The sequence below is a fragment of the Cervus elaphus genome, chromosome 9 (genome assembly GCF_910594005.1).
Source record: "Cervus elaphus chromosome 9, mCerEla1.1, whole genome shotgun sequence".
In the NCBI taxonomy this organism is placed as follows: Eukaryota; Metazoa; Chordata; class Mammalia; order Artiodactyla; family Cervidae; genus Cervus; species Cervus elaphus.
This window is the reverse complement of record NC_057823.1, coordinates 62,223,391-62,250,397: the sequence shown is the minus strand read 5'-3', so window position 1 is coordinate 62,250,397 and position 27,007 is coordinate 62,223,391. Positions and strand designations below refer to the sequence as shown.

General features: G+C 49.3%; 1 protein-coding gene across 8 annotated transcripts in view; it reads right to left on the bottom strand.

The window, feature by feature from the left end:
* PPARGC1B (PPARG coactivator 1 beta) overlaps positions 1 to 27,007 on the bottom strand; it is a 118,266-nt gene that overhangs the window by 34,687 nt on the left and 56,572 nt on the right. For all 8 annotated transcript variants that reach the window (XM_043913255.1, XM_043913258.1, XM_043913259.1 and 5 more), the window contains exon 2: positions 912 to 1,085. In XM_043913255.1, coding sequence (XP_043769190.1) covers positions 912 to 1,085 — 174 coding nt within the window. The remainder of the gene's footprint in view (positions 1 to 911; positions 1,086 to 27,007) is intronic.

Below are 27,007 nucleotides of genomic sequence, written 5' to 3'. Positions count from 1 at the left end.
AAGACTGGGGCTCACAGGGCAAGAGGCATAGATATGAACTGCAGGTCCTGGCATTGCTTCTTCTTAAAGACCGTCTATGGGAGGGGGGAGGGAGGCTCAAGAAGGAGAGAATATATATATATATATATATATATATATATATATATATATATATATATATATAATTATGACTGATTTGCATTGTTGTACGGCAGAGATCAATACAACACAGTAAAGCAATTATCCTCCAATTTTAATTTTTTTTAATAAAAATAAAGAAAAAAACAAATAAATAAAGAACCTCTAGGCACCAATAGAAATATGGAGATAAATACACTCCTGTCTGAGAGTTGTTAATAAAATTAAGTGAGTGAATATACACACACAGGGACAGTCCTGCCACAGAGAATGGGAGTCAGTCCCATTATGGTGTCAGCCCTTATGGCGTCAGCATGATTATAAAGCTCTGGCTTAGGAGGCAGGCAAACTGCGTTTCAATCTAGTTCAGCTGACAGGGTAAATCGCCCTAGGCATGTAGCTAAACTTCTCCAAGCCTCAGTTTCCTCATCTGTAAAATGGGGAGATAATCTCACTTGCTTCAGAGTGGGAAAGAGAGTTCAGTGGGATCATTCAAGGAAGGGAGGAACTCGCTCTGGCTCACAGAGAGACTCAGTTCTGACTAGGGGCATGGAGAAAGTAGCTCTTCCCAATCCCCACTTCCCAGAGGCAATAATACTACCTCTGAGAGGACAAGAGCTGCCCAAGACCAAGTGCAGACCCAGGACGACAGACAGGGTCCCAATAGCCGGAGTGGATGAAGAGACTTCTTTGCATGAGCAAGTGGAGAAGAAGGTGACTCAGGGCAGAGCCAGGCTTTCAGGGGCAGAGAGAGGCACAGTGAGGCAGACGGTGGTGAGGTTCGGAGGGCATACCTGGAAGAGCTCTGCGTCATCAGGGCTATACTCGCTGGGGTCGGTTTCAGAGTTCTCTGGACACCACTGCAGCTCCTCAAAGCAGGTGGCTGAGTCGAAGTCGCTGGCATCCAGCTGGGAGAGGTCGAGCTCGGGAAAGTCAGCGCAGAGTTGTTCCTCCCCAGATCCCCCACCCTGAGGAGACAGGTAGAAAGGAGGTGGGTCAGAGCTGAGCCTGGCTAGATCTAAGAAGGGACCCTCCTACTTAGGATGCTGCCAGTCTGAACCCTTGGCTGCCTTTGTCTAGGGCCTGATTTTGCCAAGTGACCAAGAAATGGAAAGATCTACGTCATCCTCTTGCAACTGCTGAAGCTACCAGGAGGTAGGTCAGGCTCTAGCATTACAAATGCCCCTGCCTGCTATATCTTCCCTTCTCCTCCACACTCCTTTACATCCCTCAAAGCCCTGCCCACATAGGACCTCTTATCTCTTCCCAGAAATATTTGGTTGAAAACTCGATTACAACCTATAAATAGAGATCTACTCCTTTCTATAACTGTTCCCATTTGAAAGGGGATTTCTAGAAGGCAACAACCCTTCTATATGAATAATGAAACAACAAAAAGCAAGAACTGACATCACTGAGTGATGGCTGCATTCTAGAAAAACACTCACCCAGGTTCCCAGAAATAATTGTCTTGTTTAAAAAGGTAGAAGATCACCCATCAGCAGACAATAGGTAAGTAAAACTCTAACCATCTATATCATGGGATATTACTGTTGAAAAGAATGAGGGCATTATGTATGTTCTCCATACCATGTTAAATCTAAACTGCAGAACATCGGCAGGTAAAATACTATCCCACATGTGTAAAAAGAATGAGACAGACTCAAGCCACACACTGTTCATGATAATATATATGAGAACACAGTGCCAGTACATAGGAGGTCTAGAAGGCCCTAAGTGGGGGGTGGGGTAGAAGAGAGTCAGGAAAGACCTGGTAATAGCACCGACTAAATCCGTGCTTCTGAATGTGGTCCCAGGACCAGCAGGAGCAGCACCACCTGGGAACCCAATGGAAACAATGCAGGTTCTCAGCCTAACCCAGACGACAGACTCAGAAAGTGATTACTTTCTCACCCTGGCCTCCCAGGTTTAACAGTTACCAAGGGACTTCCCCGGGGATCCAGTGGTTAAGACTCCAAGCTTCCAATGCAAGGAATTAAGATCCTGCATGCCACTGGGAGCAACCAAGAAATTAAAATAAAAAAAAGTTACCAATAGAAGGGTACCTTGCAGATTCAGAAACAGCCTGAGTTGGGGGAGGCTGACACAGAAACAGGATACCATAGACACTGGGGTCCAGCATCTATGAATCACAATCCCCATGTATCAGCTGTGATGCCTTAGGCAAGACCCTTCACCTCTTTGAAGCTCACCTATCTCATCTGTAAAATGGGACAATAACACCTGCCTCATACAGTTAATATTAAATAAGGCAATGCTATAACTTGGCTTGGTAAGTGCTCAATAAATGGCAGCAAGCAGGAATGGTGACAAATTTTAAAAAATAATATAAAACAGCAGAGTTTCATGGCAGGCAGAGATGGGTGGAACCTTCTTCGAGAACAGAAAGAGGCCTGCGTGACACTGAAGAGAAATAGGTTTTATCCAGGCCTTTTCCTTAATTGTTACCACTTACTAGGCCTCATAAATTATGAATAAATGTATATTATTAGCTCAACTTGACACAGGAAAAAGGCTTTTATCCGAATTTGGGTCAAATGTCTTAATTGGCATTTTGCAAGAATCCTGTACACCCAGGCAGCAGCAAGGCCGGTTCTCGCAAGCGGCCAGTCCCTGTTTTCAGGCCAGGTAGCACGTGTCCAGAGAGTGCAACTCCAGGGACACTCCCACCCATGCCTGCCCTCTATCTGCCCGGTCTTCCTCCAAGCCACATGTGTTCAACACTCATGGGAATTAAGCCCTGTGTCACTTGGTGAGGATTCTCAGCCGTCTCCTGGGGCTGCCTCCTCCTCCCCTACTGAGTTGGCTCATGGGGGTACAGTGGTCTTGCCTGTTCTAAATGGATATTTGGTTTGTTTTCAGTTTGGGGCTGTGATGAACAAGCCTACAGTACTTGTGTACAAGTCTTTGCATGATAAAGACTCACACATCATACAATTTTCTCTCTCTTGAGTGAGTATCTAGGAGTGGAATTGCTCGCTTATATGGTAAGTGTCTGTGCATGCGTGCTCAGTTGTGTATGACTCTTTGCAACCCTAGGGACTACAGCCCGCCAGGCTCCTCATCCATGGAATTCTCCAGGCAAGAGCACTGGAGTGGGCTGCTATTCCCTTCTCCAGAGCATCGGTGTGCCTTGATAAAACCTGCCTGAGAAACTGCTCTCCAATGTGGTTGTGGCATTGCACACTCCCATAGGCAGTATGGAAGTTCCTACCGTTCCATGTCCTCACTGGCACTTGGTTTTGTCAGTATTTAAATGAGCCATGCATGACAGCGGGGGCCTGCAAACATTATATTACATGCTACTATAAGGCGGGCCCTGTGATGTGTAAGACTCAGTGCTTTCCTTCATGATTTGCCATCTCAGTGGGAAAAGAAAACACAAACATATTTCATTACAGGTTGTGTTAGTGCCACAACGGAAACAAACCAGGTGCACTGACGGAGGACAAGAGGGGGAGGGGGATCTACTCAGATGGGGTTGACCAAAGGCTTCCTGGAGAAGCCAATGTCTGGTTTGAGACGTGGAGGAGGAGCCAGGCAGTTGAAGATGTGGAGAAGGTTTTAGGCGGAGATCCAGGTGGGGACCAAGCCTAGAGCGGCGGGCACTGACCACAGGCCAGTGAGGCTGCAGCTCAGCCCTGGAGTAGCAGGAGGGAGAGGATGCCTTCAGAGAGGCCGTGGAGGCCCGCTCAGGTAGGGATTGGATGGATTGGGGCCTTATGCCAAGTGTGATGAGGGTGGTGGCACTACTGGTAAAGAACCCGCCTGTCAATGCAGGTGACATGAGAGATGTGGGGATTCGATCCTAGGGTTGGGAAGACAGCTTGGAGGAGGACATGGTAACCCACTCCAGTATTCTTGCCTGGAGAATCCCCATGGACAGAGGAGCCTGGCGGGCTATAGTCCATAGGGCTGCAAAGAGTCAGACACAACTGAGGCAACTTAGCACACAAGCATGCACATGGTGGGGGTGGGGCCAGTGTAGAAGCAAGCAGATGGGCTAGGCTGACTAGTATCCAGTAGAGACGCAGGCGGGAGGGCTGGGAGGACTGCACTGAGGGCCTGCGGAGCAGGAGGAAAAGCCAAAAGCAGAGACACAAAGATGCTGGACAACTGGCACCTCACTGGCCAGCAAAGCCCCCACCCATAAGCTCTCTGGGGAGCTCTTTCTTTATATATTCCAGAATCAGCCCATCCTAGTAACTCAGAGCAGCCACCTCTGTAAGAATCGCCTCTTGAATCTTATAAACAACTTTTAAATCAGAGTTCCAGAATTCCAGACCAGCAAGGAACCAGCCACCCCAAGAGGTTGAGCATGCAGGTCATTGTGGGCAAGTCAGTAGACCCCTTCCAGAACCAGATATGGTAGGTGTGCACAATGCATGTGTGTGCAAGGAATTCAGACTTAACCTCTAGGCCTCGTAGACACAGTAAGAACTTCTGACTCGCCTTCCCTTGGCACATATGGAAACTGAGGTCCAAGGAGGATAATGGATTAGCTCAGGGTCGTCCAATGAGTATCCTTCCTATGAAAGCTATGCCACTGCCTTTATAAAATGCCACCAAGTGGCCATGACCACTGCACTTATTGATTTACAGAGCAGCTCGACACACTCAGAGTGTACCTAGGACATAAAATAAAGAAACCTCAGCCTCGCGGCCTTGTCGATTAGGGCTGAGGCCACACTCTAGCTAAAAACCATTAAGTGTTGCATTAATAGTGACTTCTCTGGCCCTCTCCATATGTAGAGAGGCTTTTGGAGGGGTGCCTCAGGTCACCTAAAGGGCCTCTAAAGTGGCCAGCTCCTGTAGGCCCCACTCAGAACGGTGGGAGGCAGGGGCGTCAGAGCACAGGAGTGCCATCTATACACCGTGGATCAGGCCAAGAACTTCATCTGCATTCTCTCATTGGATTCCTCTAACAGCACTGTAGGGCAGGGGTCACTGTCCCCTTGTTACCACTAACCAGGAAACTCGGAGATCCCGTCACTTGTATTGGTCTGCCAGGGCTGCCGTAAGAGAGCACCACAAACTGCATGGCTCAAACAACAGAAATATTTTGCCTCCATGTTCTGGAGGCTGGAAACCTGAGATCAACATGCTGGCAGGATTGGGGCTTTCCGAGGCCTCTCTTGTTGGTGAGTGGATGGAGTCTTCTCCCTGTGTCTCTCCCCATCATCTTCCTCCTACTCATGCCAGGCTCTGTGTCTAAACTTCCCTAGATTAGGCCCACCCTGATGACCTCATTTTAACTCGATAACCTCTGTACTAGAGACCCTATCTCCAAATAAGGCCTTATTTTTAGGTACTGGGGATTAGGAGACCAACATATCTTCGCATGGAGGATGCAGTTCAACCCATAGCACCCAGGGTCCCAGAAATGTAAAACTGAGATTCGAACCCGGGTCTCCTGGTACCCTACATAGCCTTTGCCATTGTCTGACATCCTGCTTCTGAAGGTGAGAAGGAACTTTTAAAATCATTTCCTCCCATTTATGGGCTTTCCTGGTGGCACAGTGGTAAAGAATCCTCCTACCAGTGCAGGAGCCACAGGAGACACAGGTTCAATCCCTGGCTCGGGAAGATCCCCTGGAGGAGAAAATGGCAATCCACTCCAGTACTCTTGCCTGGAGAATCCCATGAACAGGGGATTCTGGAGTCTGGCAGGCTACAGTCCTTGGGGTTGCAAAGAGTCGGACACGACTTGGCGACTGAGCATACACGCATGCATTCCCATTTATGGATGGGGAGACAGAGCTTTGGGAAAGTCTGAGAAAGACGCAAGTCACAGGGTTAGTTTGTAGCTGAGCAGGGACAGTCCTGGGGCCACACGTGCTGTGTTGTGCGCTGGCCCCAGGCACACAGCCCCCCATGGTCCCCACCACAGGCACACAGCCCCCCATGGTCCCCACAAGTCTGCTTATACCACTGCGGCAGGAACACCTCTGGCTGCTGCATCATCTGTACCCATTCCTCCAGCAACATCACACCCTGAATCTAAGCAGGCTGAGGCTGCCCCAAGCCAGGGAGATAAACACCCCTGGCAATGGATTAATGGTGTTTCATCCAGGTTCACATAAGTGCCTTCATTGGAAGCTTGTGCATCTTGTTGGAAATCGATTCCCTGTTTAAGAAAGAATGCATCTGCAGGAAAAATTGGTGGCTCCACCTCCCTGACTACAATCAGCAAATCTCCTAGCTTAGCATGCCTGGCCCAGAGCACATTCTCAGAGTTAGACCTGGTGGAAGGAAGCGGGAGAGGGGGAGGGGCGGCTGCACTAAGAACCTGGGTGCTGGGCCTGCCCGAAGTCACTATGCCTCCTTCAGTGGGTCGCCCCCTCTCTCGGGTTCTCACTGCCCCCTCTGAAAAAGAGAATATGAAACACACAGACCCTATGGACCCATCGTGCTCAAGCGGTTGATACAATTTTGTACTTATCTGGTTTCTGTGATCCACATAGACTTTGGGATGAAGGCAGAATGAATAAATGAAATTTATGGAGGGGGAAACAAAGGTACAGAAGGAAGGTCCGTCTTAACATGGAAAGAGGCCCAGACAAGAAGGACAAAGGGCTAAGCCTGGCTTGGTTACTAATACTCATCCTTCGAGGTCAGGACCTAAATTTTGTAGCCTCAGTTTCTATCAACAAAATGGGGATAATAAAAGAATCCTACTTCACAGTGTCCTTACAAAGATAAAGCAACACAGGTCAGACTCAGGTCTGGCATGTGTCAGATACCCAGTGAATGGTGGTCATAGAGCACTTATAGTTGACATTCAAGTGACATTCACAGCTATAGCCTCATCGATACCTTCCCAAGAGGCAGGAAGGTAGGCAGTGGTCAATGTTCCCACTGCACTGATGGGGACAGCAGGGCCTCTCAGAAGGTCAATGCTTGGAGAACTTGTCTCCTGACCCATCCCCTCAGTCCTAAACCTGCTGACACCCTCAATCCTATGTTCCTTCAGCCTGCAGCAGCCCCCACTCCAGTGTTACCGTGGCTCATGGTTTCCCTTGGAGGATGATCTTGCCCTAACAGACAGACCACACACTGGCTCCCTCCAGGCCTCACACACTTCTTGACCGCCATCTTGGACGTCCTAAGTACTGCCCTACTGCCAGCTTGGAGCCTCCATCACTGACAAAGTTGTATTAGACGGTCTCAGGCAAGTTTTCCCTTTTAAATGAGTGGGCATGAGGTCTATTAGGGGTGCAGGTATCTAGCACTGGGCTCACCTTTCCTGCCTCCCTAACTGTAGCAGACACCACTAACCAAACATGGCTCTACTTCCCAATGAGCCCCAAGCATTTGCAATGAGGAGCCTTCATGGCCACTGCTAATCCATAGACTAGACCTATGAGCCTGTGCCTCTATTTGCCTTCTAGGAAGGGAGGGAAGTAAGCATGTATGAAGTCCCCACAGAGTCATTTCACCGTAAAGATGTTTTCCTTTTTCTCCTCCCACCTCTGCTATTTGGCTGGCCTTCCAGCCATTCCCCTTCCTAATGATGGCAGCCCACTGATCTTCCTTGGGGACGTCATCCCTCCTCCCAATCCAGTCGGTCCAGGTGAGTATAGTCTGGCCAATTTAAAGGGTTTCATCTAGTGATCAGGGCAACTGGTTCACAGTGGCGGTTCAGGGTGAACATCAGGAATGTGCTGTAGCATTTGGACAAGGGTGCCCAGCTGCTTGAATGTAATTCTGGAGACACTGAGAGCCATTTTTGCTTCTTCCTGAGAATGAAGCCAGCACAGGGAATGCGGAGTCAAGAAGCAAAGAGAGATGTATTCCTGAGAAAACAATGTAAACACTTGGATCCAGCTGTGCCTGAAGCCAGTCTAGTCCCTGTTTTTCACGAATATGTGAGTGAATAAGTTTCCTCTCCAGATTAGGTGCCAGCTGGAGTTTATCATCTACCAATGAAAAAGTTATAATTGATTCATCTCTCTTACAACCAAAAGGAAAAAATCTAATCTTCCCACTGTCTTCCAAATTAGTGCAAAATTCCTAAAGATGCTTCCAGGAGAATAGTAGGGAAAGTAATTGATTTTTAGACCACAAAGAAATACTACTAGCCTCCTCTGAAATAAGACTCAGGAGTCATAGACACAAAATTAAGCTCCAGGAAGAATAAGTAGAAAATGCAGGAGCTCTGAGCCCAGCCTAAAAGAAAAAAAACACACTGAGCTTAAAGATAAATCAGACCATTGAAAGGATCTTCCACCAAGACACTCAAGGCTAAGTGTCTCAAAACGTCATGGAGGCCCTTTCCACACGAAAGCGTCAGTCCCAGGCTTGCCAAGTGCAAACTCAGTGATGCTCAACCCTTTTCAACCAGGTCCCAACCCCCAGCCACACAGCTGACCACTCAGGGCTTAGTGTAAGGTGATTTGATGGAAGATCACCAGATCTGGTGGGAGTGGGTCCTCCAGCCCAGAGAGCAAAACAGGTCCAGGGCTCAGAACTGGGCTACAAGGCCAGGTCAGACTCAGACAACCAGGGAGGATGACAAGTTAGTTACCAGTGACCTTGAGAAGGCAGCTCTGATTGGTAGACAGGTGAACAGGATGGAGGAGGTGGGGTCCCTGATATTTCGAAGCGCCAATCGAAACCTTGCCATCAAACCTATCCTAATCAGGCCGTTAGGCCTCTGGTACAAGAGACGCTTCCCTAAGCAACAGACCAGGTTAATACACACTCTTCAATCCCTCCTGTAACAACACACATTACTAAGGCCCACGGTGCCCCAGTGTCTCAGAGACAACCCTCCAGGTCATCTACACACCTGCCTCCAGTGGCTGGGTTTTTTGTTCAGTGTCGGTTGTGTTTTCTCCCAAACACAACTATAATTACAGACTTTTTTGTTTTCACTGTGCCATGAGGCATGCGGGATCCTAGTTCCCAGACCAGGGATCAAACCCGTGCCCTCTGCAGTGACAGCGCAGAGTCCTAACCACTGGACCACCAGGGAATTCCAATCATTACAAATTTTATTATTTTTTTTAAAATATTTGTTTATTTGGCCACACTGCACAGCTTGCAGTTCCCCAACTGGGGGGTCAAATGCAAGGCTCACAGCAGTGGAAGTATGCAGTCCTAATCACTGGACCACCAAGGAATTCTGATAATTACAAACTTTGATGAAATGTTTCATCAAGAGAAAATATAAGAATAAGAGAAAAGACTGCAATGGAAACTAAGTTGAAGGCTATGGAAGGAGTCAATAAAGTTGAGCTGTTTTTTTGTTTTTTTTTTTTTCTTAAAAAGAAACACAAAAACCCTGCTGTCAAATTATGTGTGGGTGAATTGATAGTAGAAGATTAGGAAGACACTGGCAAGAATCTGAAGAACTCTGCACTTAGATTGCTTGAAGAGAGTCTAAATTCTTAATCCAATTGAGTGCATCCCCAGTCTGGAAATAGGAGCCCTGGCGGTGTGGGTGTGGACCAGGCAGGAGAGAGAGCTGGGGATTTCAGTGCCAGCAGCACAAGCAGTCCCAGAGCAAAGACTGGCAATAATGAATGTGCATGCCATATGGCTTCATTAAACAACCATGGTAGGTATTAGGTTTTATGGTTTTGTGCTTTCACTGACTTTGTCTGAGGAATTCCCCTCTCTGGCCCTCCACCTACCCCTCCAACCCCCAGCTGTAGTTCCCACTCTTTATCAGATAAGGTGACTATTATACATGGATTACAGCCTCAAAAGCACAGAAAATTAATCCCTACAATGGATTCCCAGAACTGGGGCTTTAGGCACTGGAGGAGCCTAGGGAAACACTTCCAGAGACAGAAGACTTATTTTGCAGATAAGGACACTGAGGCAGAAAGTCTCCTGGGACAGGTGTTATCTTAGTCATATCCTTTCTTTCTCCCTGTTGCCTTCCAGCAGCCCCTTTGCCAACTGAGATCCCTAAGATCTCTGAGAGCTGTGCCTGAGTGAGGTGACCTGGGGTGGAGCAGCTCCTGGATGTCCTGGCAGGTGGCTGGCACCAAGGTCTTAGGGGATGCCATCAGCGCCCCACCACCCATCCTGGCACCTGCCAGCCGGCACAGGTTGCCCCTGGCTTGGAAAGGTGGTGTTTTGTTTATTTTTAAAGCGTAATGTATACTCTGTGACACGAGCGAACGAGTGAGTGAGGGTGTTCCAGGGGCAGTGCCATTCGCACACTGTGTTCCCCTACAATTGCTATCAATTTTCTGCACTTGAATTCAAGGGCCTCTTGAATTCAAAGGAAAGCGGCAGGAAAAGCGCTTTGTAAACTGTGAAGTGTGTGCAGGTATCCACCTGTCGTTAAGAATGGTTGAGGAAGAGCTGGCCCTGGCTCATCACCTGCTAGTTGCAGGGCATCCCCTAGCCTCTTTCCATCTCCAGGGACCAGCCTGCAACACAGAACGGCTGTGTGGCTTGAGTTTCCACCCTGGGGCCTCTGTGCCGGCAGCTCCCTCGGCCTGGGAAGCCTTCTCTCACTTTGATCTGCGCACAGCTGGTCCTTTCTTATCAGCCCCAGCCCAGATTAAGTGTCCCTCTGAGACCAGCCTTGCTGACCACTGTATCCTGAAGTTGCTGCCCACCTCTCTCCCGTCACCTGCTCCAAGTTCCTCAATTAGCACTTTTCGCTCTCTGATGTCCCCCTCACCGCCTTTGCCGGTAATTTTTTTAAATTGTAGTAAAATATACAGAATATAAAACTTTACATTTTAACCAGTTTTAACTGGGCAATGCGGTGGCATTAGTATATTCACACTGCTGTGTAACCATCGGCAGCACCCCTCTCTAGAACTCTTCCCCGTTGTCCATGTATCTACTTGTATATGTCACCACCCCCAGCTAGGAGTTGCATCAGAGCAGAAGCTTGTTCCCCGCTGTTTCCCCAGCACCTAGCAGAATGCCTAGAATGTAGTGGCTGCTCAATAAACAAAGTGAGAGCCATGTGGAAGCGCCCTGTAAACTGTAAAGGGTGGTGCACAAGAGCAAGAGAATGCAACCTGGACATCTATTCCATAGAGTCTTGAGACGAGGCCTAACTGCCTGGCAGCCTCAGTTACCTGATAATGATTTTTGTCCTACTCTGTGAGGGCAAGAGCACCAGGAGCTCCTTTTCTTCCCTGGTTCCAGGTCCCTTTGAGAGGTCAAGAATGAAGATACACGATCACGTAAGCCACCTGACATTGACACTCACCATTTCAACACATCAGCTCTACCCAGAGCAACATTTTATCAGTCACTGAAGGGCAGGCACAAAAATAGATGGCAAGGATCAAATGCCACCCTTGGTAGTGGTTAAAAGCCCTGGCATACGAGGACTTGAGGCCTGGGGACCTGGGAGGGAGGGGGTCCTCTGTCACAGGAGGGCACAGACTCTGGAAGGTGGAATCAGGGCTGGGATTAGGCTGAGGCGTGGGAGGTACCAACCTCGGGCACCAAACATCCAGCAATCGAGACAGATCATATTTAATGTAATATTGTGAAAACAATAAAATTTAATGCCCACCCCCCAATCCAGGATGAGCAAAACATCAAAACTCTAAATAAAGACAAGGTCAGTCTGGCTCTGCATGGCAGTCTTCCTGCCTTTAAAGATGTGATATTATTATATTCAAAATGGATATTTTGGTATCGACTATTAACAAATTAACTAACACATTAACTATTGCAATATATTTAAAGTGTTGCATTAAAATATGACTTGATTACTGAACTTTCTGTCATCTCAACCTCTGTGCCTGAGCCAAGTATCTCCTTTGCCTCACCGTAATCCCTCCTAATCCTAATGAGAATGAGTTACTGTATGTTCTGGTGACTGAAATGAGATCAGATCCTGTCCTAGATCTTCACTCTGGGGCCTCAGTTTCCACATCTCTACAATGGAGCCCATAACCCTAGGTATTCCAGTCCTATCCAGTGAGGCATTTGGGACTCTAAAGTGCAATCTATAGGTGAGGAACTGTTATTACATTTTTATCAAAGGTCGTAAATGGGCCATAACAATGGTGGGCAGCATTCAGCTTTGAGGTGAGTTGCAAGAAACTTGCCTGATTCATAAAGAAAGGAGTGAAGTTTGCTAAATGAATAGATTTTCTAAGTGGGACCTCCTCTCCCATTCTGATTCCTTTACTGGACGGGAAGGAAGGCAGAGGGCTACAGTGAGCCTGAGGAAAGCACCACTCCTTGCAGCTGAAACGGGCGACCCCCCAAATCCCTGATCACACTGCAGGATCGCTCTCCTTCCCCATCACATTTTCTGGGGTTCCCTCAAAATCAGAATAGGCTCAAGGGCAGGGAAGGAGGGACTGGCATGTGTTAGCTATCAGATGCGAGAAGGATAAAGAAACACCTGGAAATGGATAGTGGTGCTGTCTGTACAAAATCGTGAATGCACTTAATGCCACTGAATTGTACACTTAAAAATGGGCAATATTATCTTATGCATATTTTACTACAATAAAATTAAAATAAATGCTAAAAGTTCCAGAGACCCAAAATAAAGTGCCTGGCCCACTCCTTCTGGAGGAGTTCTCTGGGGTCCTACAGTGTCCACGTTCTTTGCTTCTATTTATGTGTCCCTTGCCGTGGCTGGCAGGAGACCTGGGGCGGGGGCTGGGCCAGAGCTGAGCTGAGAAGCCCTTCTGCCTGTTGACACTGTTATAAATAACCCAGAAAGAGGCGAAAGAGGGGCCTGGCGTGAGAGTGAAGGTCAGGCAGCCCCTTCGTGGCATTAGAGGAAATGTCACGCCCACCGGACCAGCAAGGTGCCCGCTCACATCTCCAGCCCCCAGCTGCCCGGGGCTGACTGCGGCCGTGCTGTCGCGCCAGGGAGCATCACTCCCACTCTGGAAGGGCAGCCCCAAGGTGGCTGGCTCCCGGAGGTTCAAGCAGAGAGGAGACCACAGGGTGAGTTGGGGGAGCAGAGAATAGCTGAGGATCCCCCAGCCCAGCGGGCAGGGAGTGAAGTCAACTTCCCAAGAACCCAGGCCAGGGCTCAGCCACCAACACAGCAGCCTCAGATCGTCAGCCAACACACACAGACCGCGGAGGGAGAGATGACTCAGCAACGCACAGCCCACAACTGCCCCTGCTGTGGCTGCTGCGCAGCGTGGGAGCCGGGACGGCCTCACAGCCCATCTGGTCCTGTGGTTCCCACGCTGGGCTCCCTGGGGAACCCCCTGCATGCTCTCCACCCCCGCATCCCGCCAGCGCCCTGGGCTTTGAAGTGGGAGGGATGATGAGGGAGCTAGTTAATTAGGTTTTCCATTTTTATTAACTAAAAACTACACCGTGGCAACGCATCACACTCCTGTTTAACCTGAGTGAATTCAACATTACGAGCTTGGCAAAAACCAAACACACAGGAAGCCAAATTTCTGTTTCTTTCTTCCATATTAGAATTACGATGACATTACGTTTTGCATGTGAATTTTATACTTCCCCATACCCACACACTCATACCTAGTATTCACATATGCTATTTTGCCGGCAATTTAAAGGCTTTACCGGGTTCATTTGAAATCTCCGACTAAGAAGCCACTTTCCAAGTAGGTGGTATCTACTACCAGCAAAGCGGGTATTCCCCTGTGGTACCGATGAAGAAGCTAAGACTCGGGGAGGTAACATGACTTTGCAAAGCAGAATGTAAATGTTGGAAAGTCTTTATGGGCTCAGGAAGCCCAGGTAAGAAGGTGCTGTGTAGACCACAGAAGATACCGCCAAAGTTGGGGCTCGCCCACCATCCCCAGGGAGCTGGAGGCACGGTTGAGACTAGGGGCTGTTGCTCACCCTCCTGCACTTGTATGAGCCTTCCCCGACTTGTCACCGCCCTTGACAAAAACACAAAGTTCTCACCTGCCTATGAGGCCTGGCGCGGCCTGGGCCTGCCTCCTCTCGCGCCAATTCCTGGGCCCTCTCACCCTTCCCATGCTGCGGACACAGCGGCCTTCTTCTCCTGGAGTGAAACTCTCTCAGCTGGGGCTCTCCACCTGTGACACCTGTGTCTGTCCTGCCTGGTCCCAGGTTACTTATCCAGAGCTGGGTCTCAGTGAGAGGCCTTCTCCAACCCCTAACCTGCTATGGATCACGTCCCCGTGTGTTATGCACAGCATAAACCCAGGGACTCTCTGTCCCCTCCAGAATACCAGCTGCAGGAGAGCAGAGGTCCAGGCTTGTCCTCTCTTGAATCCCGATGCCTGGGACAGTGTCAGGCACAGAGTAGGTGCTCACTAGATCTTTGTGGGATGGGTGGAGGTGGGCCCGGGGAGCAGAACTCCAGTTTCCCAGGTCAGTTCAGGCAGCTCTGCCTCACGATGCTATGAGTCCTGCAAGGCCTTCCTCTCATGCACCCGCCTTTCCTGGGCGGGGGGGGGGGGTGGGGGGGGGGGGGGGGGGGGGGGTGGTGTCCTTTTGCATCCATTTATTCCCTTAAGGAAATATATTTCACAGAGGTCAGATGATGAGAAACCCAGACCCATGGCTCCCAGATAAAGCTGGTGGGAAACAGATTCTCTCTGGCCCCAGCAGGCCGTCCCTGGTCATGTGGTCAGCGAGGGCCCACTCACTCACGTCCCCCAGGCCCAAGGCACCGGCGCCCTCCAGCCACAGGTGAACCTGTCCATTGTGGAAGTGTGTTCACCGGGTGTGTAAAGTGAATCTTTGTCAAGCAAATCATACCTTTCCATTCCCTTCTTCTTAAGTAACAGGGAGGTGGTCCACAGGGTGATATCGCCACTGGTTTCCCAACCAGAGACAGGGCCCTCACGGTGGAATAGCAGGCACCGGAGTTAGGAAAGGGGCACCATCTGACATGCCTGGTCACCACGCAGCCTGCAGGGAAACAGGCTGGAAGTGGGGGTCCTCCAAGACAGAACAGTGAGATCTTTCAGGGAGTGAAGCTCCTGCCATGGGAGCCCACTTCTCTGACCTACCGGGCTCTTCCCACCCTGCCAGGATTAGGGGTCTTGGGGCTCGTAAAAATCCTTTACATCTGTAAACTAGACATTCTCCCAACTGACCCTTACCATAGGGCAGAGGTTAAGCCATTTTTTTTGATGGGGAAGCTGAGGTTCAGAGAGGGGAAGTAACTTGCCTAAAGTCACGGTGCAAGTTAAAGAGAGGAACAGGACTAGAACTCCCAGACCTCTGACTCAGTTAAAGCAAAAATATCACTGATTAGGAGTGGCAACCTTGAACTCTCTGCTTGAATGGCATGGGACCTCGGACGAGTCCCTCCATTTCTCTGAGCCTCAGTTTCCCTATATCTCAAAACTGGCTAGGCTTGAAGACCGTGGTCAGTCAGCTGGGCTTTGGGACATGCAGGGTCAGCCTATGATGTCCTGGGGGCATAGTAGGAAAGCCTCAGCTGCCCCATTGGCAATTCCCAACAAGGGGGAGAGGTGGAGAAGATGGAGGTGATGACCACTGCAGGAGGCATCACATGGGGTGTGTCTGCAATGGCATTGTGAGACAGCATGTGGAAGATCTGCTAGCTCCTCACTCTGCTACTCAAAGTGAGGTCCATGGACAGCAGCACTGCCCAAGCCTGGAGCTTGTTCAATTCTGCAGAATCTCATGCTGAAGCCTAACACCTCCTGAATCAGAACCTGCATTTTAATCAGGTCCCTAGGTTGATTCATAGGCACATTAAAGTGTGGGAAACAAATTTTAAATCGGAAGACCAATTGTAACATGTGACCTTCAGTTCAGCACCTAAATCCTCCGAGCCTCAGCGTCTGCATCTGTGGAGTAGAGATAACAATGTGTACACCTCACGGGACTGCTCTGAGCGTTGTAGATCACGCATGCCAACAGTCTAGCCCAGTACCCAGCAGGTAACAGCTGCCCAAATTGCTAGTTCCTTTCCTTCCTGAAAGGCCGGAAGGAAGAAAGCCTCTGCTTCCATTCCAAGTCCTGCCTGCAACATCTGGGAGGCGAGGAAAAGACCCCCGTGGGGCAGCAACAGATGGGGACAGGGTGGGAGCAAAGGGAGAAAGGAGGAGGGCAGAGGAAATGAAGAAGCAAAATAAAAACAAGCAGCAGAGACCATCTGAATCCCCAAGAGGCAGGCGACATGTGAAACCCAGAGACACAGCCATTTCAGCTCACGTCAGAGGATAAAAGGCTGAGGATGGAGGGGCAAGGGCCAGGGGGCTGTGTCCCCTCAGGTCACACACAGCCCCTCCAGCCCAGCTCTGAACCAGTTCTTGTGGCCAGGGTGGGCACAATACCAAGTGTCACTGGAGCAACCAGACAGAATCCGGGGGGCTAGGGTTGAGCCCCAAGAAGGGTTCAACTTGGCTGGAGGACACTGATCCAAGGGTCGGTCAGCCCAGAGGAGCTGGACAACAGGGGGCTGAGCTGTGTGATTTTTGGCTGAATGATTTAAACTCTCCGGGCCTCAGTAAAACAGGGGGTGGTAATAATAGTCACAGGAACCTTGTGAGGATTTAATGAGAAGGGCTTGCATTGTGTCAGGTGCACGTTAAGTGCTAAAAAGATAACGGTCATTCCTGAGATTGTTACACAGGAGACCTGAAGCAACTGCTGGAACAGATGCAGCCCTTTGGGATTCCAGAACTTCCTCTGTACCCCATCACTGTGCTAACCCTTCCAGCTCAGACTGACTCAGTCCAACCACTATCAACTCACAACTTACTGGCAGCCATGGCTTCCTGCTTCTACTCCAGCCGCCTCCAGGCTGCTGGGCAGGGGGCAGCCATAGCCAAGTGCTTTCAAGTCGCAGATCTGACTGTACTGGACCCTGTTTAAAACCTTGCTTGTTCCCAATTCCTCCCGGATAAAGACTCAAACTCTTCAGGAGGCCTTTAACATTCTGCATGATCTGGCTTCTCTCTACCTGTTCAAAATCATTTCCTGGCATTAACCCACCGTCCACCCAACTTTCAGCCCCACTGACCTTCTCTCCAACACTAGCACTTGCCAGGACCTCGCTCCTGGCAAGGTCAGGACCTACGCATGTGCTATTCCCTCCTCTGCCTGGAACATAATCCCACACACAGACGCTTTGTCTAGTTATCTCGTATGTACCCTCCACTCTTTACCTCCTGAGGAAGGTTTCCTTGAGCCATGCAGACTGCAGGAGCCTGGCCTTCTGGAGGCCCTGAGCCTTCAGAGCTTATCACAGTTGTTAATTAAAACATTGACTTGCATGGGCATGTTATTATTGCTCACCAAGGTATCCTTGGGCTTCCCTGGTGGCTCAGTTGGTAAAGAATCCACCTGCAATGCAGGAGACCTGGGTGTGATCCCCAGGTTGGGAAGATCCCCTGCAGAAGGGAATGGCAACCCACTGCATTATTCTTGCCTGGGAAACCCCATGGGCAGAGGAGCCCGATGGGCTATGGTCCACAGGATTGAAAGAGTTGGACACGACTTAGAGACTAAACTACCACCACAATGTATCCCGGGCACCCGGCACATAATAAGTGTTTAATAAACACAGATAATAAGTGAACAACTCCATTCTCTGGCAACCATCTCACCGCCCTCCCCAGTCTTAGGAAATCCCACCTTACCCCTCACATCTTTCCCTAGGCCTTAATTCTCTATACACACATGGGACAAACCCCAGGGCTGCCTGGTCCTCAGCCTCCACCCCTGACCTGCAGGACCGGCGCCAGAGATCCGAACGTTTCTAGATCTGATTTTCTTGAAAGCAGCTTTGGGCTATGGCCAGGGGAGGCGTGCACCGCCGGCCTCGGCAGTAAACGCTGATGAAGCTGTCTGGACCAGCTGAGCTGAGATCAGGAAATGCCAAGATTTAAAAGCATCCGGAACCCATTTATTTATTGTTGTTCTTGCACTTCCAGGCTATTTTAAGCTTCAGATCGATCAGATCCTCTCTCCAAATATCGCTCCAGAAACACCCACCACGTACCTGGCCCTACCTGTCAGGGCTCAGTTCCCCCTGCCCCATCTGACACAACACCCTGACGACAGCAAAAACAAGCAGCTAGTCTTGTTGACTGGGTACCTCTGTGAGCTGTAAGTGAAAGTCCCCAAACATCTCACAGGTAGGTTGTATTAGCTCCATTGGGAAGATGGGGAAACTGAAACTCAGAGAGGTAAAGAAACTGGCCCAGGGTCACACAGCTAAGAACGTGCTGGAACTGGGATTCATCCCCAGATCATCCGAATTCAAAGGTCAGCCTGGGCTCCTAACCACTCAGATTATTGCTTCCCTCATTCCCCTGCCACAGCTTTTCATACACACTGTGGGGTTTCTCATCTTGCCCGTGCCCTTCCAGCCACCTGCAAGGACCAGCAGAGTTCTCATGCCATGAGTCAGAGCCACCAACCCCCATGCGTGCTGCTATGGGAAGGTTGCCAAGCTGGGCTGGTAAGAGAAAAGGGGAAGTTAACGTTACATGATCACGTTTATTTTTTCAAATGATGCATGGATGGGAAGACGGACATATGGTTCATAGATTACCAGCTGAGCCACCAGGGGAGACCAGATTATTGCCAGAAGGACACAAAAGAAAGCGCCAGGAGTTGGGGGGTGGATTTCGGGAATAAGGAATAAGGAGTTGACTGGGGATAAGGGATATCAGAGAACACCTGCTTTCTATGTTACATCTTTCTTTCCTCTTTGAAGGTTTTTATTTTCATTGACCATATACAGGCTTCAACCCATCCTTAAAAGGCCAATTCTAAAAAAAAAAAAAAAAAAAGGCCAATTCTGACTTCCCTAGTGGTCCAGTGATTAAGAATCCACCTGACAATGCAGGGCACACAGGTTCTATCCCTGGTCTGGGAAGATTCCACATGTCTCGGAGCAACTAAGCCCATGAGCTACAACCACTGAGCATGTGCTCCGCAACAAGAGAAGCCACCACTGCTCACCACAGCTAGAGAAAGGCTGTGGGCAACAACAAAGAACCAGTGCAGCCAAAAATAAAAATAAAAAAAAATAAATGGTCAATTCACAGACCACCTCCCCCATGGAGCCTGCCCCGATTGCCCCTACTTGTCTCTCCTCTGCATCCCTACCACATTCTGCCTGCATCTCTCAGGGCAATTAGGCCATTGAGCCTGCATCCTCAAAGTGCACACACCCACGGGAGTCCCCAGCCAGACAGGAGCCTGGGTCATTGTCCTGAGCCTCTGGGGTCTCCCCAACACTGAGCCTGAGCCTCTGCTGAGGCAGGGGTGCAGAGAGGCCTGCTAAAGGAACAACTATGTTGCTTTCTAACTTGGTCCATGACCTCCTAAAGCCAAGGAAGTTGGAAACTCTAAAATGGAGCTGGGGGATGGGGAGGAGAGAAGAGGAAAGCAGAGAATCAGAGGGTAAATTCAGCTCCTGGAAACCTGCCCAGCGCGCATCCCTGGGAAATGACTCAAGCACAGCTGATGCCAGCAGACAGTCCATTTGGGCCCTGAGGTCACCAAACCTCATCACAGCCCTGCTTATTAAATATAGAGGCGCATGAAATAAAGCCACCAATCTGGTGTGGGGCTCAGAGGAAGGCGCAGAAACAGGGATGAGAGGCAGGGAGTCTGGCCTCCACTCCCCACCCCTGACTGATCACCCAGGAAGCTCTGGGCTGTGGCTGAGACTGGACCCTTCGGTCAGACTTGGCTCCTGGTCTTGGAGGGAACTTGGTGATGGTCCCACTTCACCTCCCGTGCAGCAAGGGGGTTCCTGCCCCTCTCAGCACCCACCCCTGCCTGAGGACCATGGAGAATTCGGTAACCTGTGGCCCATGATAATCACAACATTTGGTGAGCCTCTCTTTTATGCCATGCACTCTACAGCCATCTCCTTGATCCTGTCCAACCAAATAAAGAAAGGCAGACACCATCCAGTCCATTGTACAGATGAGGAAACTGAGTCCCAGTAATGTAAGTAATGTGCTTGAGATCACACAGCCAAGTTAAGTGATATTGGAACTAGACCAAGACTGCACAGGGGAAAAGGCAGAACCAGAACTCCATTGGCTGGAACTATGGGGCCACAGCCACCGGGTGACTGGAGGCCTCAGCTTTCTCATTATCTCGGGGCTATTGGCCTAAGAATCACTGAGTTGAGGCCATGCCTCTCTGTCTCTGATCACATACCCACTGGAGGCGTAGTTGTGGGCTGAGATACTCCAAGGCACAGCCCAGGTAAGGTGCCTCTTCTCAGAACTCCCTCAGAATTTCCCTCCCAAGACTTGGCATAAAAGAAAGTTAAATTATTTCACTAGTAAGAAAAACTTTCTTCTAGTATAAAAAATAAGAGTATGCTAGGGACTGGAATGTAAAAGCCATAATAATTTTTTTGGATAAAATAACAGTTTTTGTGCTGTGGGTTCTGTTTAAATCGGTTGTAGGTTTAGCTGATGGAACTATGTTGGAGGCTGTGCCAGGACTGTTAAGAACGAACTGTGGGATCAGATAGATCTGCATTAATTTGGGCTCAGCCACTCAATCAGCTGTGTGACCCTGGCCTGATCTCAACCTCTCTGAGACTTAGCTTCTAAATTGGGAATGATAAAATCATGCTTGCAAAGTAGGAGTCCTTAACCTTTTTTGAGTCATGAATCCCACTGACAGTCTAGTAAAGGCTATAAACTTCTCAGAATGTTTATGAATGCATAAGATATAATAAATGAAGTATTTTTAAATGCATGAAATAAACCAGAATTATTTAGGAAATCAACACTATCAAAATACATTTATAAAATATTAAAAAGACTAAATTTATGTTACAGTAATATAGCAGGCTTCCTTATTACTATACTAAATAAGATGTAGTAACAAGTGTATTAATCACCAGTAATTTCAAAGTAGCAATGAGTATAAGTATTTTTAGGTATCCGAAAAGACTGTAATGTGATATAAAAATTATGTGATTTCCATTGGTGACAAAGTCAAGGTACCACTAATACTTCTACAGTTTGTCACCTACATTCACAATGAGAGGAAATGCTAAATTTCACTTGGAGGTTGGCAAAAGTAAAAATGTGATTTTTTTTTTCCATCCAAGTTCCCAGACCTCTGAATTCTATCCCCTGGGGTTAAGCAACTCAGTTGTAAAGCAGTCTACACAGGGCCTGGCATACCCTGTGAATGTTCTTCAGGGTAGCTGGTTCAAGCTATGCCAGGCTCTGCCCCCAGGCACGACAGGGTCCACGGTTCCACCTGCATGCCATTAGGAGCCCTCTAGGGGAGGGATTTGAGCAGCCCTGCGCCCATCAAGGGCTCAGGGAGGGATGTGGGTCATGCAAAGCTGTTAGGTGACTACGGAAAGCTCTTAAAGTTAATCCAGAAGCTTAGGGCTGGCAGAGGGTTAAGCCCCAGCTAGATATGCACTCAGGCTGTCTCAGCTCAAAACAAGCTGCGTCCTTCCGTGCATTAGCGCGTCCTCAACCACTCTGCAAAGCAGCCCTTTCACATCCTACCTCCTGACAACTCCACTTGGGTAGCTTATTGGCATCTCAACCTTATGTCCAAACTGAATTCTATTTGCACCCAAGCCAGTTTCTCTTCAGTTTTCCCAGTGTCAATAAATGGCAAACCCTTCACCCAAGTACTCAGAAGAAAACCTAGGATCCTCTTTCCCTCACTGCCCGATTCAATCCATCAGCCCTGTCCACTCCCTCTCCATCTCTGCTGTCACCACACAAGCCCATAACATCACCACCTCCTACCTAGGCTTTTACAGTGCTGCCCAAAAGGACTCTACTTCCATCCTTGCCAATCCCACCCCATCCTCTCTGGCTACTTACAGCCTTGCTCACCATGCCCTAGGCATCCCAGCATTCTTTACATCAGCGTGCAAAGTAGTCACTGCCCCAGGGCCTTTGCATAAGTTATTTTTGCATGGCTGGTTCCTCCCTGACATTGAAACCAAATGTGACCTCTTCAGAGAGACTTTCCCTGACCATTCACTATAAAGTGGTTACCCCTCCCCACACTCTGGCAAACTCTCCATCACAAGGCTGCATCTCATTTCTTCATGACCCACGTCACTGTCTGAAATAAACTTGTCCATTCTGTTGATGTGTTTGTTATCTGTCTACCTGCACTCAAACAGAAGCTCCTGATTGCTGAAGACTAGTCTGTCTTGCTTCCTACTATGCTGGCACACAGTAAGCACTCTTCAGATTTTACTGAATGAGCTTTTTACTGTGTAGGGGAAATGGGCTGAGTTCTGGGCAGGCACTATGTCATGCAGTCCTTACAGCTGCTATTCTTTCCCTTATACAGAGGCAGAAACTGAGGAGGCCCAAGGAGGTTCCCCAGCTGGTTGAGGGCTGTCTGATCCCAAAGCCGGATTCTTTATCACTTCATCATACACTTAAAAAAAAAAAGAAAAAATTATCCCTTCCCACTCCTCCATCTTCTCCAAAAGTCATCCCCAAAGAGAAGACCAGGGATGGATGCTTCTACAGAAAGATGCAGAAGTGCAGGGCTGAACTGATGGCATTCCAGGACTCATGATGCTGTGACCTCATGCTGCTCAGAGGCTGTTCCCCTGCTGGACCGCTCTGCCCATAGAAACTGGCTGGCAGGGATGTGGCACCCACACCTGGACTCACATTTGCCTGCAGCACCCTGGGAACTCCCCATGGCTCCTTTCTCCTCAACTGCTTTTTCCAGGCCTCTAATCTCCAGATCAGGTTTCCAGAGCTGGGAGTGTTGTCTGCGTAAGAAATTCCCCAGGCAACACTGGGGCAGGAAGGAGACCTACCTGAGAGGCTGGAGATCTCGAAACCAGAGCCACGGAACCCCAAGCAGGAAAAGAGCCTGACCGCCAATCAGTCCAACCGCTCTCCTTATGCTTTAACCAAACAATAGCTTCAGGTGCCTCATGGGATAGGTTCCCTTATAGCTCCATTTCACAGATGAGGAAACTTGAGGCCCACAGAGGTCTGTTAATTTCCCTTGGAGACACCCAGCTAAGTAAGTTGTTAAGCTGGGATGGGAACCCAGGAAATCTGACTCCCTAAGCCGCGACATTTAACCTCCATGCTAGAATAAAAACAAAACCCTTTTTGTTTCAGAGCCTCACCAAGGAGGCACAAGTGCCAGAATTATCAGAGTGAAAGGGGCCCTTAGACAGACCTGGCTCTAGCTCTCCTGTTTTCCAGAGGAGAAAACTGAGGTTCTGAGCAGGAGAGTCTAACTGCCCCTCTGACTGCATCAAGCTGCCCCTGGTGAACTCCACCCAGCCCGGACGCCAGGCAGGGTGTGCAGGCACCACACGTGGGTGGGCAGTGACCCCCACGAAGGACCAGCTCCAGGAGCACTCGCCCCTGGAGTCCGCATTCCGATCGGGTTAGAGCAGGAAGGGCAGGTGCTGGGCAGACAATGCTCCATCCGCGGCGGGCGGGCGGCAGCTGTCGTGCAGGAGCTTGCCTTAAACAGAACTCCCTGTTTCCATTTTAGCCCTGTTGCCATGGGATGGGTCTGGCTGGGACAACGGCCTCCTTATATAGGGCAAAGCAGAAATCCTTGCCCCCCTTCTCCTAATGCAAAGGCAACTAACACAGAAAAAGACAAAATAAGCAATGGCTCTTTAGAGGCAGACACATCTCTTTGCCATGTTACTGCTTATAGGGTTTTGCTTGTGTGTGTGTGTGTGTGTGTGTGTGCGCATGCACATGCGTGCGCATGCGAAAACACACATGGGTGTATGCACACAAGCATGCCACAGAACAGCAAATCAGAACAAAGTGCTCTGGTCTGGATTTGACACTGTGAGCTGCCACCACCATATGCTCCCAACAAAGACCCCTTGCCTCCCCAGGCCTCAGTTTCTCCGTTTCTCCATATGGATAGGCAAGAGTCAGATGAGACACTGGTAACATCCTTCTTGGCCTTAATGTTTTACAATTCTATGAAATGCAGATGATCTGAAACCTTTTCCATTCATTAAAGAATCAATACGTGAGGAACACCACCATCAGCCAGTCTGTCTGGAAGTTCTTCCCCAAGAGACTTCACTCCTCCACTCCTCCTGGTCTTGTTCTAACACAGGCTGAATTTATTTTTATTTTTGGGGGGAGAGGGGAATGCTGCATGGCATGTGGGATCCTAGTTCCCTAATCAGGGATCAAACCCACACCCCATGCAGTAGAAGTACAGAGTCTTAACCACTGGACCGTCAGGGGAAAAGGCTGAATTTTAACCCTTCCTTGGTAGCTCAATCATCAGGGGTTGGCAACCTTTTTCTGAAAAGGGTCAAATGGTAAATATTTTAGGTTTTTGAGCCATACAGTGAACTACTCGGTCCTGGAGTTGTAGTGTAAAAGCAGCCACAGACATGTGAACAAATAGGCATGGTGCCTTCCAATAAAACTGTATTTACAAAAACAGGCAGTGATTGGATGTGGCCCTTCGGGCCTAGCTTTGCTGACCTCCGGGACCATCATGTTAACCACCACCCGCTCCAAGTGGTCCTCAGCTCTGACACAGTGCTGCCCCTCCCTCAGGACTCTGAGATCTTCGGAGCTGCTGGTCTCTGCCCTTAGCAATCACCCGCCCTGGACAGTTGGGTGCTTGGCTGACACATCTTCCTGCTGTGAGTGTGCTGTCTTCAAGAAGCTCCACCCTTCTCTGCTTAGGTACCAGTTCTAATCAACAGTGGACTGGTCAACCAGAGCTCAAAGCTGAAGGCTCCATCTAAAACAAGAATCAGGGACTTCCCTGGTGGTCCAGTGGCCAAGAATCCACTTGCCGATGCAGAGGATGTGGGGTTTGATCCCCAGTCCAGGGAGATTCCGTGTACTGAGGAGCAACCACCAAAGCCCGTGTGCCTACAGCCTGTGCTCTGCAACAACAGAAGCCACTACAATGAGAAGCCTGCACACTGCAACTAGAGAGTAGCTCCTGTGTGCTGCAACTAGAGAAAACCTGTGCATAACAACAAAGACTCGGTGTAGCCAAAAATAAATAAACAGACAACATTAAAACAAACAAAGACAACAACAAGAATTCGTGGGCTCTGAAGGAGACTCACTTGGGGGACTGCAGGGCCTGGTCCCTGTGGTAATGATCTTGGCTACCACAGGCTCTGCTCTAGACTCCAGAAGGCGTAGGCTGCTGGATGAGATGTGTCTGAAGGCATGAGGAAACCAGGGTGTGATCTGTCCTCCCCACAAACATTTGTTGCATGAGTGAGGCAGCACAAGAGCATTCTTCTAAACAATGGGCTACTTATACTATCAGTAACAGCATAGGGGGATTTGGGAAAGACAGAGGATGCTCGAATGAACCAACTTCCTTCTGTCCTTCCCTGGACTTGTTGATAGAACCCTTTTCCCTCTGACAGGAAAACATCTCCTGTGACTCAGGGGCTCCTCCTGGCAGGCAGAAACCACTCCCTTGTCCAGGAAGCACTTGCCCACCTCCACCCAGTTCTTAGGCAGGCCAAGAGGAAAAAGCAGGCAACAGCAGCTGCCCCCACAGGCCTTTTTGTGGGGTGAGGGAGTCACTGGACCAGCAACCCCAACTGCAAGGGCAGGGAGGCCCAGAGAGGTGGAGGACACACCCACTGCCAAACCCAGTGGCCTCCCAATCCAGATTGGGCTCTGATTGCATGTCTTGTCCCAAGGCTGTGGTCACTTTTATCTGCACATCTCTGAAGGTCAAGAAGAAGACACATGAAGCTCTTTTAGGGGCCCCAAGGGCAGATCCAAGATACCAGTGGGTGAAAGCCACATTTTTTCCCATACAAGGAAGTATGAAGGCAGTGATGTCCTCTTTGTTGGGATTTATACAGCGGCCAGCAGTGCAAACCACAAAGGGAACTCAAGCACCCAAGAATGAAGATGCTATAACTGATCAGTATGACTAGGTACCAAATCTGTGTTCCATTCAAGTTCTTACCCTTCATCAGCATATTCTTTTAGCCTCAAATCAATCCTCAGGGTAGAAACTAATGATCCACTTTCCAGATGGGAAAAGCTCAGTCAACAAAGGCTGTAACAGAGAGGCAGAAGCAGTGTAGCTTGCCAGGATCCGACTCCAGCTCCCTTGTGTCAGTATCTCCATAAAATCACATTCTCTGGTACTTTCCTGATGGTCCAATGGCTAAGACTCCGTGCTCTCAATGCAGGGGGCCTGGGTTCAATCCCTGGTTGGGGCTCTAGATCCCACAAGCTGCAACTAAGAGGTCGTATGCCACAACTAAAGATCCTGCATGCCAGCGAGATGGAGGATCCCAAGTGCTGCAACTAAGAGTCAGTGCAGCCAAACAAAAATATACATTTCTAACTGTTTTTTGTTTTTTTTTTAAATCACATTCCTTTAATGACACTCAAGACTCCTAGTCCCATCCCTACTCCACCCTCAAAGTGGGATGAATCATTCTGGGAGGTGGTCTCAGCCTTTCTTTGACTCTTGCCTCTGGGGAGCTCCTGTGAAGAGCAAAGGGGTGGGGACCCCACATCTTAAAGGCCCCAAGGAAGAACTCTGTCTCCCTCTGCCCCCATCTCATCCCTGAAGGATCAGAACCTCCCTCAGGAGGACTGGAAGGGCTCTCTATGCCAGGCCTGTTTGCTAATGCCTATTTTATAAGGTCTGCCCCACCCCACCCCACCCTCTACTCCAAACAACTGATGGTTCCACCTCAGCACCTTTGGACGTGGTGTTCTACCTTCCAGCGCTCCACCTGCTCCCCCTCCCCAGTACGGTCACTCCGTCCTCTTCCAAACCCTGCCCTCCCAATTCTTGCCCCAGGATACCATCTGCCCAGCTTATATCTCTCTGAGCATTTAGCATCATTCCCCCAAGGACAGGCTTTGAATCATGTGTGTCCAAGGGTCCCCTGGGGCCAGCAGGTGCTCATTTATCCCATGTGTGCTGAATGAGTGAAGCTTTTATAGACGTACCCTTTTATATTTAAACAGGAAAACCGCAAGGC